Below are 18,751 nucleotides of genomic sequence, written 5' to 3' on the forward strand. Positions count from 1 at the left end.
CGCTGCTGCGATATTTGAAAGCTACAGGATTAAGTCAGCGTCTGTGATCCGGAGTGAGTGACTGAACGATATCCCCAGTGGACTTTCTCTTCTTCTTTTAATATTTCGGTCCCCTTTTCCCTTTCCCCAGTGTAGGGTAGCCAACCGGCCTCAGTCCTGGTCAACCTCCCTACCTTTCATTTATCATTTTCTCTCTCTCTCTCACGGGTGACTACTTTCACGCGCGCACTGCCTATTTAAATTCGCAGACTTCGTCCCAAAAGCTTTGTCTTCGAGCGGAGCGTTAATGCGACCAGCAGGACGCCACGCGACGAACATGATCGCAAAGACACGGCTACTAAACGCTTGCCGTCGGCTGCCTGCCCTTGTGTGCGGGATTACCATAACTTAAGCATTTTTTTTTTCACCTGGATAGTCGTCGAAGCACTGTATGCCACTCCCCGCTGATCTCCCTCGATGCCTGTGCGTGTACATCGGCGGTCGAATCAGATGAAGGCTGAAGAACACGCCACCAGAGAATCCGTATACGATATGCGAGGTCCACATTTGCGTTCCCGATATAATCAGCCCCGGCTGCGACGACCACCGTTGCGCCTGTCGTATCTATGAGACCACTATACGACGGATCACATGTACGTAGCTTTCGCGGACAGATAAGTGGCCGAGGCTCAGTCGATCGCAGACGCGACAAACGCGCGCCTCCTACACGTGTTTACGGAGTTTATACGGTGCCGCCAGTTCTTTCTTTCTCCCTCTTCTTAATTCTAAGTCTTTGGATTATGGCGTCGTTCGATATATAGTACAGATTACCGAGATACTTAGCCCCTCCCCTATCCTGCATCCAATCCTACAAGCCCTCACCAGAAGAAAACGAGCTCATCGTTTTTCAGTTCGACGTAAATGGCACGTGAACGCGGATCTGCGCATGCAAGGCTTGGATCCGACTGATCTCGCCGTCTGGTCAACCAGCCTGTATACGCGCGTACGTGCATCGGCCATTAGATATGCAGCACGACCGTTAATCCGGTTAACACGCTCTCCTACACTGCGCTAAATAGATCCCTGGAACATTGGTCTTCTTCGCGAGTCGCTGTGCTTGGGTCGCGCAAGCGCGTAGGGGCGTCAAAGCGAAGAATATTGGGCGACAATCTGAAGCAACCTCTAAGGGGATTACCGGATTGCACCCCCCCCACCCCTTCCCCCCGCGCCTATACTGCTTACTTGATAGTGAGAAGACTGTAGAGCACTGACCACTTAGATGCAAACTACAGGGGATCGAGCGCCGGTCTTGTTTTACGCTGGTATACTGATTCGATCGAGATTATGTACGCGAGAACGGTTCTAAATTATGAAGAGCGCAGAGACCACCCATTGTTCGAATGCAAATTGCGCGCAGAGGTCGCTGTTGTATTGCCATGAACGGTTCCTTAAAGCTGTACACGTAAGCAAGTAGCGCTCTTTCGCAATATTTTCTTTTCGGGCGTATAGACTTATCTTTGGAGCGAGTGCGTCGATCGTGCAGAAATTTAATATCAGTCTCGACGTACCCGCCTGGCGTCGTGCTGAGCAAGTATTTTAGCTCGTTACTAATTCTACAACTCGAATAAAAAACGTCGTCTGAACTGATATGCGGCTCCCGAAGCTGTGGTGTGCGCAGGACTTTCTATATTGAGCGGAGCAGTATGTTGTAGTGCAATATTTTATCTTTGGCATCTCTTCAAACAAATAAGACGAATTAATTGCTCGCTGCATAAGAGAACCACTCTCCAAATCATGGCTTCAGAGATTGACTTAGCCGTTCCAGATGACTTAAATGCTAATATTGTGCTCATGTTCAGCTGTTAACTTACCTCACCAATGCTTTTGGTGACCTTTGCTGAATATGCAAACTAATCGTGTGCGTATGTGTGTGAATGTGTGCGCGTCTGCGCACGCGTGCGTGCGTGCGTGTGTATACTTTAAGCAATTTCTTCTTTGTTACAGAATCTAGAACTTCATTTACTTGTGCGTCATTGACAAGGTCAACCGCCGCAACTGCATGACGTGTCTTCCTTGTTACTATTGTTTTCTACATTCGGTTCACTACTTGCGACTGTCAGTGACCGTGAGTGCTGACTGTCTATATCTGCACGTTTGAGAAAATGACCTTAGAATTTTCTGGAGTGCTTTCGTATAACCTGCTTTTATCGTTCTTTTATCGTTTTATAGTTTGCTGCACGTGGACAAGCTGGCGATAAAATTGTTGTCAGCGCTTTCTGTCACAACCAAATGAAACTAATCGATCGAGGCTTATGCGGCAAGATCACCTATCTTACCTCTACACTCTATGTCAGCAACCTGATTTACTGCGCGGATCACGCGATAGACTCGCTAAACGGACATACGTTGACGGGCTGAAGTGACGTGGTTTTCAACCTACAGAACACCGGTTTTACCCGAGTCCGGACACGACTGGATTTTTTTTTCGTTCTGCTTCTGCCCTCCCCCTCCCCGTTTTCTTATTTATCTTTTTTTATCACCTGCTGAGCCTACCTTCTACCTACAATTTCCCGCAAGAGAAAGACGAAGAAACCACACAAAAACGAACCTTAATGGCGAAGGCATCCGGGAGCGCTCAAACTGCGGCGCATCGGAGCCGTCTATCGGTCAGGGCGTTGTCTCTCTCACTCTCTCCCACGTTTACGCTCGGCAGTGAGAGAGCCCTCTCTTACGAAGGCAGGCGCACACAGCCCCGCCATTTCCCAAGTGCCGTCGTCGCTGCCGTGACGCGGTGCCCGGCAAAAAAGAGTGCAACGTTATGCAGGCTCGACCTGCGGCGTCAAAGCTGGTCACCGGCTGGCTGATTTTTCAATGCTGCTCGCGTGTGTGACAGCTGGCCTGTGAAAGGCAACTCACGACATGCCTACCTTACAAAAGCGTCCTCTAACAGCAGAACATCCGCTATATAATATACATTGACGAGCGATGGCGCCAAGTCATTTGAATGCGTGGCAATGAACATTTTCATGCGCTGGACGGGCTATTCTGCGTATATACTTGGGAACGAAAACAAGAATCACACTTGCTTCTTTCCCTTCATTGCGCTTTTTCTTTTTTTTTTTTCTTAGAAAGACCTCACAGGCCTACGAAGAAGCATAGGGTGAGGGGGGCATGTGGCAAAATTTATCACAAAATACAATCGGTAAAATGATGTCGATGCATAAAAGGATTCAAATACTGGCACAAAACGAAGAAATTTACATATTTACAGAAAGACGCCAAAAAGAAAGAAAAAGAAATAAACAGAAAAGCATTGAATAAAGACAGCAAGAAGTATTACATAAAATCAGCAAGCTACTTTGCGTTGAGACGTTATACACTGCGTATAGTTAAAAAAAAAAAAAAAAACATGGCATAACGCTTGACAATGCATTGAAAACATAAACGTGATGTCATTGACAAGTACCCGTGTACTAACTCAACCCTACGCACAGTGAGTGAGCGAGAAAACTTTATTTCGAATCAGAACGATTCGCGTCCGGCGAGTTAGTGGGCTGGGGCATATGCAGAGTGTGGAGAAAAATTTTTCGCCAAATTACTGAAAAAGGCATCACGATTTCTGAGCGAAGCAATGCTATCCGGAAGGCTGTTCTAGAGACGGATAGCGCTAGGCAGTGTTGAAAAGTTAAATGCTTGCTTCGCTCCGTATACGCGGGCATATAGCTGAAGTTATTGTGCAATCTGCGCGATGTGAAGACGTGGTGTTTCAAGCACGGTAGGAATAATCCGTCAGAGTGAACGAATTTATGGAATAATGACAGCAATGCGATATCGCGGCGAGTACTCAACGTTATGAAACATCGTTGCAGCGCACAATTGAACACGGACGAGAAGAGAAAGACAACACGAACGCCGGTACTGAATTTTATTCATGGAAAACAGGGCTTTATGTACACAGGGGGAGGGAGGGGGGGCTGCTAGTGCTCAGGACCACCCAAAAATATTTCCTTGGTCTAGGCAACAGTCATCAGAAGTGTCAAACCAAAAGAAGAAAGGAATAAAAGCAAGAAGTGAAAAAAAGGTGAAAAAACCTTTCCCTCTCTTTTTTTACATCACTCAGTAGAATCTTGCTCATCTCCCGCCCTACCTAGCTGATTCGACACACCCGTTTGCCCTCCCTCCCCATGTGTACATAAAGCCCTGTTTTCCATGAATAAAATTCTGTACCGGGCGTTCGTGTTGCCTTTCTCTTCTCGTCCGTGTTCAATTGTGCGCTGGAACGATGTTTCATAATGCTGATCACAACCAACTAGCCCAGCTGTCCATACTTAGCGAGTACTCAACGACTGCAACCATAGTTCGGCTTTGATCTGCGTTATGCTAGGATGGGCGCTGTAATTATGAGTAATCAAACGGCGTGTCCTATTCTGAATGATTTCCAACGCTTCAATTAGGTATTGCTAGTGTGGAGCGCAAGTGGGAGACGCATACTCAAGCTGGGGTCGCACGAACGCTAAGTAAGCCAGTTTACACAAGGCAGAAGGAACACTGCGCAATTTCCTGCGCGAAAACCCTAGTGACATGGATGCATTGGCAGAGGCACACGTAGTGTGCTCAGACCATGATAGGTTAGGCGTGATGTGCACGCCAAGATACTTATATTGTGCTGCCGGGGATATAATACTATTCTTAATGTGGTAGATAACCTGCGGAACCACATTTTTATTTCCAGTAGACAGTGACTGGTCGGCCCCTTATGCGTTGGTTAAGCAATTAAAATAGGGAACGATTAGTAACTATATATATATTACACATCGAGTATTTAGAGACGTCGAGTATAGATAACATCACCTCCCTGTAACCTTGTCCATACATTACCCGTATTAGATATTATCCGCTGTACTGATAACAAGCCGCATTTTCTATCAGCTGCCACTGATATCACCATCACCGATTCAGTTCGAGCGCTTGGAGGCAGTACATAGGAAGGAACTTCGCTTGGTGATGGGAGTTCCTCAGGTGGCTTCAAACAAGAAGGTTACTAATGAAGCAGATTCTCTTCCACTCCGCCTTTTGGCATCTCAGGCCTTGCTGACGCAGCTATTCAGGCTGGGCGAGTCCTCCGCAGGTATGCGGTGCTTATCCGGCGGCTATAAGGGCAAGAACTTGCTCCCATTTCCATGCGGCGCTGAACACCCTGCGATTTTTAGAATTGGAATGGCCCAAACGGAGTCGTTTTGACCCGCCATGGTGTTTGTCCGACATTACCTGCAGCTTGAGTGCGCCCCACCTACCGGCAAAACGCACCATTGCAACTGCCGAAACAAAGATTTTTTTTGTTTTTTTGTGTGTGTACTGGACCACGTGAGCACAGCGTATCAAAGCCACCTACAAGTTTACACAGACGAGTTGGTGCGTGCGCAGACAGCTGCGGAGTGGCACTTCTGCATACGCTCCCTTGATGTGACGTGGTCTGACCACCTGGATCAAGTTTCGTCTTCAAGAGCAGGAAGCGCCGCAATTAGCGCGTATCTGCGAAAACTTCGGGCCTATTCTGCACGAGATGTGATTGTGCTTACGGAACCAAAGTCAGCTTTACAACGATTACATCGTGACCTACCTCGAGGGAAGTTTACAAGGCAATCTCTAGCACTAATAAAGAAATGTGATGAGCAGGGGGATCGAACGTAATATTCCAATGGACCCCATCCCTCATGGGAATTGAAGGAAACGAAAAAGTTGACTTTCTTGCACGCCTAGCGCTGACATGTGATCCCAAGAGCGAGAGGGTCAAACATTTTTCAAACTCAAAGGATGCCATCCGCAATCACATTAAGGTGATCCACAAGACTCCACACCCAGCCTGTTTGATCCATGGACTTACTCGCGAGGGAGCGACGCTGTTGTGCCGCATCAGAACCGATTTCACGTACTCCTCGGCTGGATCATTCAAGGCTGGACGTAGCGCTTCCCTGCTCTCTGCCTTCTGTTTACATTTCATTGGTCTATGCCTGCAGTTCGACGCAGAAAGAAAAGCGATGGTCTACAACCTCCAATAGGGTGGTCTTACACACAGGACCTTTGAAGACGTCATTTTCCCCGTAGGGCCCGCGAGAGTCAGGAAGATAGTGCAACGACTGCTTTTTGCCTTCCTGCGAGACACGGGGCTCATCAACACCTGGTGACACGCCCCCGACCTCAACTCATAGGATGCTCAGGCGAAACAATAACCGGCTATGTATGTCAGGCTGACCCCGCCTACTGTAGCATAATCACCACCAACACCACCTAGACATTGGCATCCTTTACAGAATAGTTGAACTGAACATGCAATGCCGTATGGACATAGATTGCAGGTATTCTGGCTAACCTCCTGTCCCTCTTTCATTTTTTTCTCTCTCTCTCCCTCACACGCACGCTTTCTAGGCATAGCATATACGAAATGTACGCCACCGTTCATGGACTCGTAAGCATTCACAGTCTAGTGACCGCCTATAGACGTTCTGCGTTCCATGTACATTCCCATCACATACGTTCTATATACATACACATCGCATATGTGCAATCCAGGGACTGTATACAGATAAATGGCAGTGCCTATGCGCGTTAGCAAAACGTATATCTGCAAGGGAAAGGCGCCGACCATTGCCTAAGTGCTGAATATACTTGTGTACGGGCCCGTTTGTGAACTTTGTCCTTTATTCTTCGGCACCAGCTCTAGCCTCCAGAACGCTGCACGGTATTACATAGACGGCGTGTAGGTCATGGCGCGTAGATCTTCTCTCGACTCTTCCGATGAGATGAGAGAAGAGACCCGTCACTGGCTGGCCTGGAAGGTATCCACTTGACACCTTGGACGAAGACCACATGACCACAGAGATAGGTCCCGGCTCAAGAAAGGGGTCTTTATCTTTACAGGGCGTGTGCGCACACTCGACTTCAAGGCAAGCCCCCCTTCCCCCCTTGCTATCTTGTGTGTTTATTTTTGTTCCTCTCGGCCCAGCATATTTTGAGGTGTCACCCGTATCTCCCGCAAAATATTGCGGCCTAATGGGCGCCTGTCTCTTGAGACGACGTCACGCTCGGAACACTGACACGTCGACGGGTTGAGCTTCCAGTCGCCCACGAAGTAAGGTCGCGCGTGTCATCCATCCGTTCCGGCACGCATCGCTGAGCGTGGTGCTGGCGGTATGAGTTAACCAGTTGTTATACAACAACGTCGTTAGATAGGTGACAGAACACGTTGCTCTGCCATAGTTTTCGCATGGTTGGCCGCGATATGCTATGGAAGGAAACCGGAAATGTTAGTCTTTTGATCGCTTCTTGGGAGTCAGAGCGAATCGGCGATTCCATGCATCTGAGCAAGCACGAGTGAGTAGTGATACAGGTAAAACCGGAGGTGGTTCGTTTCTTGTCTGCTTTTCTGTGACTCTGAGCGAGCGGGCGATTAATTCTTTGTAAGCGAGCCCGAACGAGTGTGAGTTCGCAAGTTCGTGAGCCTGTGTGAGCCAGCCTGAATCTGATTCTGGAGAGTTTTAGCCCATGTGGGGAGTTTTAGTCCATGGCGTCCGTTCTAGCGCACCTGGACAATAGACCACTGTCAGTTGCAACCATTTTCGCATATCGCCGACAGAAGACATCGCAGCTGAAGGCGATGAAGGGACTACTTCGGTTTATGAAGGATACGGGCTTGGACAAGCGGCTGTGACAGTGATGTCGCGTACCGCGCAAGAGTGACGGACTGTAACTGACGATGTGTTTGCTTTGTTATGTGCTCTCTCTCTCTCTCTCTCCTCCCATCTTTCACCCCCCCCCCCTTCCCGCTCCCATGTGTAGGGTACCAAACCGGTTAGGCTACACTGGTTAACCTCCCTGCCTTCCTTCTCCACTTTTTCCTTCCTTTAGCCCTAGCTGAGTTCGACAGTTTCCTAACTTGGTGAGTCTTGAGCTGGGTAAGATACTTCTGTTCAGTTTCAGTCCGACTGAACCAGACTGAGCTTGATTTGGTGCGTCTGAGCACAGGTGAGCCCGGCTTAGTCTGGCGTGTCTGTGTGTGTGTGTGTGTGTGTGTGTGTGTGTGTGTGTGTGTGTGTGTGTGTGCGCGTGTGTGTGTGTGGTTGTGTGTGTGTGTGTGTGTGTGTGCGCGTGTGTGTGTGTGTGTGTGTGTGTGTGTGTGTGTGTGTGTGTGTGTGTGTGTGTGTGTGTGTGTGTGTGTGTGTGTGTGTGTGTGTGTGTGTGTGTGTGTGTGTGTGTGTGTGTGTGTGTGTGTGTGTCAAGTATGGGCTGTCCAGAGAGCCCACGATGCGGCGATGAGGCTTGGCCTTCCCGTCCCAACGTGGGAGCGGCCCGCGGCTTCATCACCTCTCTGAAAAGAGGGCATCAGAGCCTCTCAGGACCATTAGTAAGTCTCTCTCTCTCTCTGTCTGTCTGTCTGTCTGTCTGTCTGTGCAGCTTATACATATATTTAGTTAATTACGCGCCAGTGTTTCTCTAAACGTCGCTGTTTGGCCCAGTCGTTTCTGCACCGCGTGCTCGTGAACTCTGCATGCGGCGTCACAGACACGTGGGCACACCGCGAGGTGCACGCGACGTCAGTCTGAAACGCCGGTCCGCTTAGTCATCTCTCAGTGCACCCAGCACGTCGTGCGATTTATCTCGCTCTTGACTTCTAGAAAAGGAAAGTGTCGACAAGTCGCTGCGGCACCGATTGGAAGGCCAATCAGGAGGAGTATGTTGAGAATATCGTAAGGAGGCAAGGAAGGCTATGACAGGGGTGCAGGATGCTCTCCGGCGACGACACGAAAGGTCCTTGAAGGATGCTTGAAGTTAAGCCGGTTTCCTGCCTTCGGGAGGACGCCAGATCCTTCCCCCTGCGTACTTTCGCTTATGCCTTGCCTAAAGTATGGCTACCACGCACAACTCCCCGGGTGCGCTGAAGGCACGGCACGACAGTGCGTTGTCGATAGCGCGGACACGTCGCGAACGCCTCGCCGTGGGCTTGGCCTTGCGACGTGTTTTCGAATCGCGGCGGCGGTTCAGCGAGGCCCGTCACTGCAGTCTTTGAGAGCGAGAGAGAAGGAGAGACAGACGGTCGTCCTCCAGACTTCTAATGGGCGAAGCAAGTGTGTGAGTGCGCGCGCGAGCGGCTTCGTGCGCCAGGGCCCCCTTGCCTTTGCCAGCCCCCTCAAATGGCTTATTTCCATTTTCCTGCTTTTCTGTCGCGCAGCCGTTCACTTTCGCTTTACTCGGCGCTGCCCTGGGTGACTATAAGGTGGCGCCCCTCCCCTCTTTGTCCTCTCCTTCAGGCGCCGCGTCGATCGGGCCTGCTCGCCGAGAAACTGTAGGCGTCCTTTTTGTTTCTCCTTTTCTTTTTTTTTTTTCTTTGGCGTAGTGGGCGTCAGAGCTATGTGCCCCGTGTGTGTGTGTGTGTCGGTATACATTCGCCACCGCTTATGCGTTCGGTGGAGAAGCGGTAAGATGTCAAGAAAGCTAGGTAAGAGATGAACGAACGAACATTATAAAGTCGATTTAGCTGGAGGAGGTCAAGGTTTATTATGGTATCAAAACGACTCGCAATTATTTACAGAAGAGTTCCGCTTTCATCGAGTGTGCGTTGCGACCATTGGGCAGAAAGACCAGTTTGCTTTCTTGTTGTTCTTCTTTGCTGCGTTCTTTCCTAACTACGCAGCTTCCAAGCTCATGAAGTTCGCAGTACTTGAAAAAGAGCTAATATTTGTTTTCTTTTATTGGCACACGCACAGTAACTTGTCGTCATTGGCCTCTTTGATTCGTCCTCACGCTGTTCTTTATCAAGAAGCTAAATGTCAGCCAACTCACGTGAACAGTGTGCTTTCTTCTTTTCGAAAGAGATAAACTAGTCGTTTTCACTTTACCTGGTCCTGCCGAATGACATCCTGGCGAACGTCATAAATACATAAAGAGTGCACTATGCGGCAGGCACAAGGCCATGTAATTTACGAAAGAACGTACTGTGTCACCCGCCTCGTGTTATAGTCTACCGGCGTGTAAGTGAGTATACGTATGAGTTCATTAGAGGGATCGCACTTCCTCTTATATATAAGACGTCACGAAGATGCACCCATCCCCTGGGTCCTTGTTCAAGACTGTCCCTTTCGTCGAAGGTCAGCAGCGTTTCGCGGTCGCACACACACGCCACTACCCTCTCCCTGTAACTCCATCCGCTCAGCGAACGCCGGTGAACTTGGCCTACATACGCGCGTCTTATAACGTCAGCGCGCGCCGGAGCCAGCCGCAGGCCCCCTCGGCGCATATGCATACTCGGGTAACACCATACACAGCGGCCGGGGCTGTTGTGGCGAGATCGAGGTGGAGGAGGGCGGCGTTAGGAGGCTTGAATTTAGGAGCGGGATCGCGTGCTAAAAGTGGGGCAAGGACACGCTGCCTCGCTGCGTTTCGCGCGAGTCCGAGAACGCCTCGCATGCATCCCCCCCCCCCTCCTGCTCGCCCTCCCACCCCGAGTGCGGGATCCCGTGCGTCTCTCGGTCGTCGTCTCCTCCGCGAGGTGCATCGATGAGGAGCGACGATTGCTTGCGCACGTGACCCAATTTCGACGTAGCTTTCACCCGAATGGCGGGCCTCGAAAAAGCCTGATGACGCCCCTTACCCCTGCGCGGCCTTGCTCGGACGCGTTCTAATTTATGACGCGTGTATGCGCAACCCCGTGTGGGGCGTGAACGTTTAAGAAATCATATCGAGGCACAGGTGATCCAGTCTGCATGTGTTTGTTTTAGCGTGTATAGTACGTGCTCGAGCGCGTGCGCGTACTTACGCAGCTTTGAAAGCATTGCGTATGCGTTCACGGTCACGAACAAGCACAGTATATAACAGGCCGGCCATAAGCATCTCGCCGCGCCTCCCTCCGGCCTTTCTCGTGGACAGATTTATGAGCGTCAAGAGAGAATGGCCTTCACAGGATGAACGGGAGGGAAGCGGTTTGTAGAGAAAGAGAGTGGTTGTTTTGAGTGTGAGGAAGGGTTGTATTTTTATCCCCAGGTAACCCTAAATGTGAACAGATACAGTGGACTCTCGGTCCCGCGTGCACAGAAGAATCCGGCGCAATTTCTACTCTGCACGTGAGCCCTCCTTACTGGAAACAGCGTCTCCTATTTCGATACGTTATGTCTCACTAAAGGCAGATACCTGAACTATTGAGCACTTATGTGTATAGATAAGGGAAGCCGTCACTGCGCCAAACGTGCAAAAAAAAAAAAGTACAGAAAGATGCATAGCCCCACTTTGTATGCTCTTGCACCTATACTCATGCAGATTGGAAAGAACCGTCCCAATGCCATCGTTTGATCAGCGTGACACAGCCTACGATGAGACCCTGCGTGCCTTAGTGTAGTTGCGTTACGCGAGAGAAGTACTAAATTGCTTGGAAGGCCCATGGCCGCTTAGATAACGAGAGAAAAAGAAAAAAAAAACTTCGCCCACTGCCTTCTGTTTCCTCATAAATTAAGCTCTTTTCTCGCGATTTTCTTTTCTTTCTTTCTTGTATTTTTTCTACACGCGCGGTTTTAAAACACACCACTTTCTCGAAGGTTATAGAAACACCGCAGAGTGGGCCGCGCGTTATGATACGCCTAACCCTGAGCGCGTGCTAGAGGAAAGTCCCGGATACGAAAGTGCGTTCGTGAAAAGAATTACGAAAGCCAAAGTAGAGGGGATTCGCTCTTATATCAGATAGTATTCCACGGAGCGCGCCTACAGGCGGGACGCGAGCTTAGAAATTTTTGAGCGAGAAAAGAAAAAAAGAAACTGCAGGCAGCCTTTCTCGTGTTAGCGCGTTCGCCAATCAAATGCGTCGTCCTTACCGGTATACAGCTTCACCGATTCGCTCGCCGTTTTTTTTTTTTTTTTCCTTAACTACGTGCAAAGCAGCCGACTGCGAAGAAGCCGGTGAAATATCTTATGCCATTATACCAGAGACGCGCTTATTCTGCGACGCAGGATGCACATATAGTAGCGGCGATATTAAGCCGGCGCTGCTCGGCCGGATTTTCGTATTTGGCTTCTTCTTTTTCTTTTCTTAACGCACTTTTCTTCTTTTCTGTCAAGCGATTGCGTCGGCATAGGCCGGTCACGTTCAAGGAAACGAACACGCACGAGCCAAGGCTGCGCCAAGGTTTCAGAAGATCACGTTAGTGCGAAAACATTGACTCCCAGTTTCAGTTATGTGCATGGCTCTGCGGAGCAAAAGAAAATAAAGAAAAGAAAAACGAAGGAACGAACGGACGAACGAAAAGACTAAGGTATACCTCAGTCTTTTCGTTCGTTCGTTCGTTCGTTCGTTCGTTCGTTCGTTCGTTCGTTCGTTCGTTCGTTAGTTCGTTCCAGTAAGCTATAGCTTAGTGCAGGAACGTGCGTTACGGTTCTCGTCGCGTGAGAAATCGACTTCGTGCTTATGAATACTCGCAGCTTTGCCCGTGCAGCAACGTGCTGTACGCGCTTTATCAATAAGAAACACGTGTGGTTCGAATGGTTATACGGGAGGCCTCGCACGAAGGCGCCCGTGAGGGCGCGTATGAATTTGGGCTGCGGACCTGCGTGTTTTCGTCGAACTGGTTTACGCGATGCTTTTCGGAAGGATTCTGAGGAGCCGATTGCGCGCACAATTGTGCACGCCAACACGGTGCACGGAAAGCAAAAAAACGTCCACGAAAAAAGAAAGAAGAAATTAATAAAGTGCCGCGTACATCTTGAAACAATTCTTAATGGACTTGCAGTGCTGCAAGATTGAGTGATGTGTGTGTAAATTGTTTTAGGTAAACTGAGGCAGGCGACTGGGTGTTTGCACTCTGCGTCAGTGAGTCGTCCTTGAAGCTTGTCCCGTTGCTTCTCCCGTATCTTTCTCTCTTCAGAATCAGTACCCTTTTCCCTTCCGCGCGTAGGGCTGCCAACAGATCTAGTCCCGTCCTTTATAACTTATATTTCTCTCTGACGGACAGCTCATCATGAGCTTATCAATATGCCCTCCAAATCTTTTATGTACGGTGTGATGCTATGGGTCACCTGGACGCTTTTTCTTCAGAAGACAGTCTGGTGCGAGGTTCCCATATAAGGCAATAAATGTTAATAGAAGCGCAATGGAATTGTTCTAAGGATTTTTGTAACGTGGTGCGGTCCCCTTCTAAGGGACACACTCTAACGTGCAGCTCTCAGTTTGCTGGCGCTCTAGGCGCAAGTGCCGGCTGAAGCTGTGCCAGTTCACTGCGCAGGTGCATATAGGTAGAAACGTTCCGCTGCTACCAGCCACAAATCAAGTTGCGCAAAGCCAAGCGACTGTGCATTTGTCAGAGGAGAAAACTCTTATACCCGTGTTCTTCACTCGTGTGTACCCGGCCTTTAGCCAGTGGACAGAACTGTGTATCAACATCCGCCACAAGGAACGGTGGCAACGACAAGGAACCCACTGATCCACGATTGGCTCACGACACTGGCTGTAAACGACTAAACGACTGGCAGTGATCGCAGGTATTTCTGCGAAAAAAAAAAGAGTACAAGAATCGCCATGGCAGCAGCCCAAGAGTCGCCAGATACATCGTCTGCCTGCTGCCGTCTGCAGTTATTCCTCGGAGAGGTTGCCGTCTGCAACGCTGCGCGCAGCAGCCTGTACACGGACGAACCGTTTGTTGAGTGCTGACAAGGCCCGTTCGGGCCGTCTCGTATGGTAATTCGCCCTCCGAGTTAAAAAGGCGGCAAACGATCGGAAACGAAGACAACAACAGCGCTTGGTACAGGAACGACGAAGGGGGGGGGGGGAGGGGGGGTTGGCTGAGGCATACATTAAATGCGCACTTGCCGCGTCCCTAAGAGGCGGAGAAGCCGGCACGAGTGGCGCCAAAAGCGCTATATTTAAAATCCCTCGCGGCTTTCCTTCGCGGCTGAAGGGGCCGGGAAGGTCGCGCGGGCCACGGATTGCATCCGCCCGCTTATTCTGCTGTTATTCGCCGCTCCCGCTGCCTTGTTCTCTCGCGCACGTACGCACGACACACGCACACACACACACACACTCGGCTCCGCACTTTGAGGCGAGGCGTAAAGCAAGGTAGTCATGGCTGTTCAAGGTGTCCGCTCTCTGGGATGCCGTCGCGCTGAGGGCGGCGCCTGCTGCTCCCGCCGCTTTGCTGTTGAAGTTAGGTGCAGGAGTTGGGCGGGTACAGGGTGCACGTTACTATATGTGATAGTTGATGAGTGGGGCAACGTGATGCACGCACCGTGACAGAAAGGACAACGTTATAAGCGAAAGAAAAAAAATGATAAACGCATGAATTTGGCAAACAAACGCAAGTTGATGTCTTATAAGTAGACGTAATTAAGTGAGCTGACGTAAGCGTCACCTGCAGAATTCATCTCCGTTATTCTATTGGGTTAACAGAATGAATGCGAAGAGAAAAAAATTATAATTCGGCGACGGCAAGGAAGCAATCAAGATGACAGCACGAAATGAGAAAGATCGCTGGTGTTCAGGCCTTTCCATCGCGTGCGCGTATACCTCTGCTATAAACTGTTGCGTGTGAGTACAGAGTCACGTGCTGCAGCTTTTGCAGTGCTTTTTGCAAGGCGTGGTGGGTGGAGGGGATGGGGGTCACGGGTGTGCACAACGGCCCCGAGGAGATTTGGGCAACTCCCAAGGAGCTCACGCTTTAACGTCTATATATGCCCGTGCAGTTTGATCCCTCCGTCTTGGAGAGGGTTGGGAAAGGACGAGAATTCTGCGAAAAGCTCGATTTCGAACGACGGTGACCGATGACGCTGATTATGCAAGTGATCAGTTACAGCGCGAACCACGGCCAAGGCGCTTCGAATTGCGTGTTTGAAAGCCGTATGCAATACGCCACACGCTCACAGCTCTAACGTCGCGACGAACTAACCTATAGACCATCGCCCATCGCATTGCTGCAAAAACTTCCGTTTGCACACATGGTGGCACGCGATAACATTAGATCCGTGGTACACGTTCGTTTGTCAGCTCATCATAACGAGCTGACAAACGAACTTGGACCCGAACCGGGCGTACGCGTCCGGTTCGGGTCCACGATTTCTGAACGCTATGCAATTCACGGAGGCCTAGTCGATACCGTAACGACTCCGTCGCTGAATAAGAGTACTGCAGCCTTCATTGTTAGCAACTTCGCCTTCAGCGTTACAAACGCGATGCGTGTTTGCTGCTATTGAACGAAAGGGAATGCGTGTTCCGATTCTGCGTCAGCGCGAACGGGCTACAATATCTGACCTAGCTAAACCAAACCAAATCTATCCTAACCTAACTGCCTAACTTAGCCACGTTAAGCAACCTTGGGAGAGACAGGAGCATAAATAGGACATACCCGGCGCCCCGACATAGGAAAACTGTGCATGTCGCAATAAGACTGAAAGGTTGGTTTGTCTTCATTGTGGAAAGTTTTGCGCACATTGAACGAAGACAAGAAAAGAACACGAAGACCACGCAGATCTGCGCTGGTCTTGGTGTGTGTGTGTGTTTTTTTTCTTCTTGTCTTCGTTCAACGTGCGCAGAACTTTCCACAATGTGCATGCCGTGCTCGCGCTCCCATACCGTTCCGCTGCAGTCACGTGCCAGATGGCAAAGGAATCAGGTCTTCCTGCACGGATGGACTGCGCCTCTTTCCGTGCGCAGCCTTCGGCAGGCCTGCACGCAACTAACACAAGAAGAAGAAAAAAAAGAAAGAAGCGACTCCACACAGCCGGCAAGACAAGCGCGGCGGCCTTGGGCTTTTCGAGAGAGGCGTCCGCTTGGCTTCGAAGCGCGCACACACGCGGGCGGCAGCGCGCGACGCGCGTATAATAGCCCCGCGATTGGCCGCGCAGGTTATATGTGCGCAGTAGAAGCCTGCTTGCGGAGGCAGTTGCGAGCGCAGGCCCGGTGGGATAATGATAGTAATCCTAATCCCCAGGTTTCCGCGTGGAACTCTTTGCGAGGCGGGGGGGGGGGGGGGTTATATATAGAAGATGGCGTGGTCTCGCTGAAGGCGCCTGCATGCGAGGCGTATGTGTGCGTCGCCCGAAAGCTGGTGCCGCGCCCTTTGAAGAACGTGAAAGGCGGCACCTTGCTTGGTTTCGAGCGTGGGAAGAACAACGAAAAGAATCAATCAATCAATCAATCAATCAATCAATCAATCAATCAGTGAAGCAGGGCCAAGACGAAAGGCCCGAAAAGAGATGGCCAAGATGCCAACAGGGGGTTTGAAGCAACCCGCCTTCAACGTTGGTACTACATTTTTTTTTAATCCTTTAGCAATAGATATATTGGGGGGGGGGGGGGTCTTGCCACAAGGCAAGGCACAAGACAGTTTCCAGAACGGGGTACGTTACCGTCACCTTGTGATCGCTTATGATAACAACGTCGTCAGCCTTTAGGTTTGTTTGGTGTGTCTTTCCTGAAGTGCGCGCGCTTCTGAGAGTCAACAGGTAGTCCTTGCACGAGTGGTGCCAGAAATCATTTAGCCATTTAACAAATCATCTGCCGATACCCACAAATGCGCAGTGTGTCTGAGCGATTCCCTGGCGTTCCTGGAACATTATAGTGAGCAAGGACTGTGAGGGGTCTACGAGAAAGAAGTGAGAAGGGGCATAAGTACTTCAACTTCGACAGAGTCAGCAGAAACATACGTTAACGGTCTATAGTCTACAAATGTTTCCACTTCTGCTCGTAAAGGCAGGTACGCCATAGCTGATATGCACGAAGGATCGTGTATAGATTGCGAGTGTTCTTATACCAACCAACGCGGTACGCAACAACAATTTGTGATGGTTGTGATAACTTCGGCGCATAAGAAGTGGACATTTCCGACTGACGCTGTTTCTGAAACGCAGCAGACGACGTATACGCCTTGCAAAGAGGACGTCGTCAGCCACGAAGCTTTCTACTAAATTTACTAGAGGGAACTCTAACCTTGCGTTCGTTATGCTAGCATTCGAATGATGATCAGCAGTACACGGATTTGTCTCACCTTCGGGCTTGTGGCTCCAGACGCTCCTGTAGCGTTGTCTATTACGCATTATCTGCCTTTATTGGCATAAATCTTGGCACAGTCCTGTTCTTCTTTTTTATTTTCTAAACCCAGAAGACACAAATGTTCCTCGCACATTTATAATCAGTGCAAATAGTTACAAATACAAAACCAAACTTGTTTCGACCAGCATAATGACCGCCACGTTTCGGACACCACCTGTGACCAGTTTGCGAAGTCGCAAAAAAAAAAAGAAAAACCGCTTTGAAGCCAGAAGAACGAAGTTTTGGCAAATTCATGTACTAATAATCGTTCCCGTGCTGGCTGAACCGCCATGCTGGTAGCTCCCCACTAAGCCTCTTCGATTTGACGTCCCGGACTGTCCAAGACTGCCCGAAACATTGCGTACGGAACGCTCATTGGCCGAAAGCACCGCCTCGGGCTGTCCGGGACTGTCAGGGGCGGATAGCCGAAGACTCCCACTAGCACCACAGTTGCGTCTAGTCATTTTTTTTGTAAGAAACTTTATGTTGCCGGTCAAAACGAGCCGCCGTTTAGAACTCCGCGTCGTATTCGCTGCGCCAGGTACACGCGGCAAACACAACCCACACATTTGCGTACAAAGACTCTCCACGATGCACACTTGATGTCACCGACGACTTCAAGCGTGAGTCGCCTTGGTCGGTCGCTAGAGAAGGGCGGCCGCGCTGCTCAATCATTTGCACACACCGAGGAAAAAGAAAGAGAGAAAAACAAGCGCGTCCCGCAGGGACATCCGTGGGAGGTTTGCATTAACACGAAAGCTCTCGTCGTCTAGCTGCGAAAAAAAAAAAAAAATAGTTGCGGCTGCAAGGCGAGGCAAGATAAAACCCTCCCATTCGCGTGCCCGCTCTGGACTCTCGTCGAGGCTGGAATCCTCGCAGCAGAGCTGCGACAGCCTCGAAATCTCGACCAGCGTGGGTGTCGTGCAAGTGCCCTGCAAGGACCGAGGAGTGCGGATCGTCGAAGTGCGCGCGTATGCATGCATATATACACGGCGCCGCGCGTCCTGCACGCTGCGTGGTCCCGAAAGAGTCTTACATGCATGCCTGTCGCGTTTGTGACCTTTGCGTACAGTGCGCCTGTAGAGGCAAAAAGAAAAGAAAAAGAAAAGAACCAAGCTCTTGTTTTCTTTCTTGGCTAGGTGCCCGGAGAATAGCGAAAGAAGAAAGTAAGGAACGAGAGTCGGTCGAAGTGTTGGTTTCGTATATACGCCTTTGAATCACGGAAATTTCGTTTGTTCGCCGCTGTCTCGACGTTGTTGCCGCGCGCGGCTATTGGCAAACGCCCTTGCATTCAAAGTGACACGCATTTCGGAGACCTTTGCATTGAGAGTTGCCTTAAAAAGTGTATATGCAAATGTAAGGCGACAAGTGCGTCGTTCGTTCGTCGAAGGAAAGGAAATATAGTGGTCTCCATCGTTTTGTTTTGTTTTTCTGTTTTCTTGCTCTTTTTTTTCTTTCATTGCTTCCTGCGAAGAAAACTTGCAGAGAGCGGTGCACCACGAAATGCTATAGACCTTGAAAGTCCGTTCGAACGATTTTCACTTTGTTTCCTTACAGGCTTCACCTTCGTTACTTAAGCAAACTATATAGCATTCGTGGTGGCCACGAACTCGTGCACGCGCACGTACACAAACATGCACCGCGCACGCATATAGCTCACGTGTGTACTCGACACGGTGGTATAGGTTATAGATAGTTTTCATGTGACGGCATGGA

At 50.0% G+C, this 18,751-nt stretch overlaps 1 protein-coding gene across 4 annotated transcripts in view; it reads right to left on the reverse strand.

Moving 5' to 3' along the window:
* LOC142585420 (uncharacterized) overlaps nt 1-15,651 on the reverse strand; it is a 59,985-nt gene extending 44,334 nt beyond the window's left edge. The window contains exon 1 of one of the 4 annotated variants that reach the window (XR_012829087.1): nt 15,578-15,651. Coding sequence is in view for 1 of the 4 variants with exons in the window: in XM_075696181.1 (XP_075552296.1) it covers nt 408-546 (139 nt within the window). In the remaining 3 variants the exon portion in view is untranslated. Of the gene's footprint in view, nt 1-407; nt 555-2,587; nt 2,610-15,577 lie in introns of those variants that run through there. The other 3 variants (XR_012829086.1, XR_012829085.1, XM_075696181.1) reach the window with 3 other exon arrangements.
* Nucleotides 15,652-18,751: the final 3,100 nt, after the last annotated feature.

This window comes from Dermacentor variabilis, chromosome 6 (assembly GCF_050947875.1).
Source record: "Dermacentor variabilis isolate Ectoservices chromosome 6, ASM5094787v1, whole genome shotgun sequence".
NCBI classification, from domain to species: Eukaryota; Metazoa; Arthropoda; class Arachnida; order Ixodida; family Ixodidae; genus Dermacentor; species Dermacentor variabilis.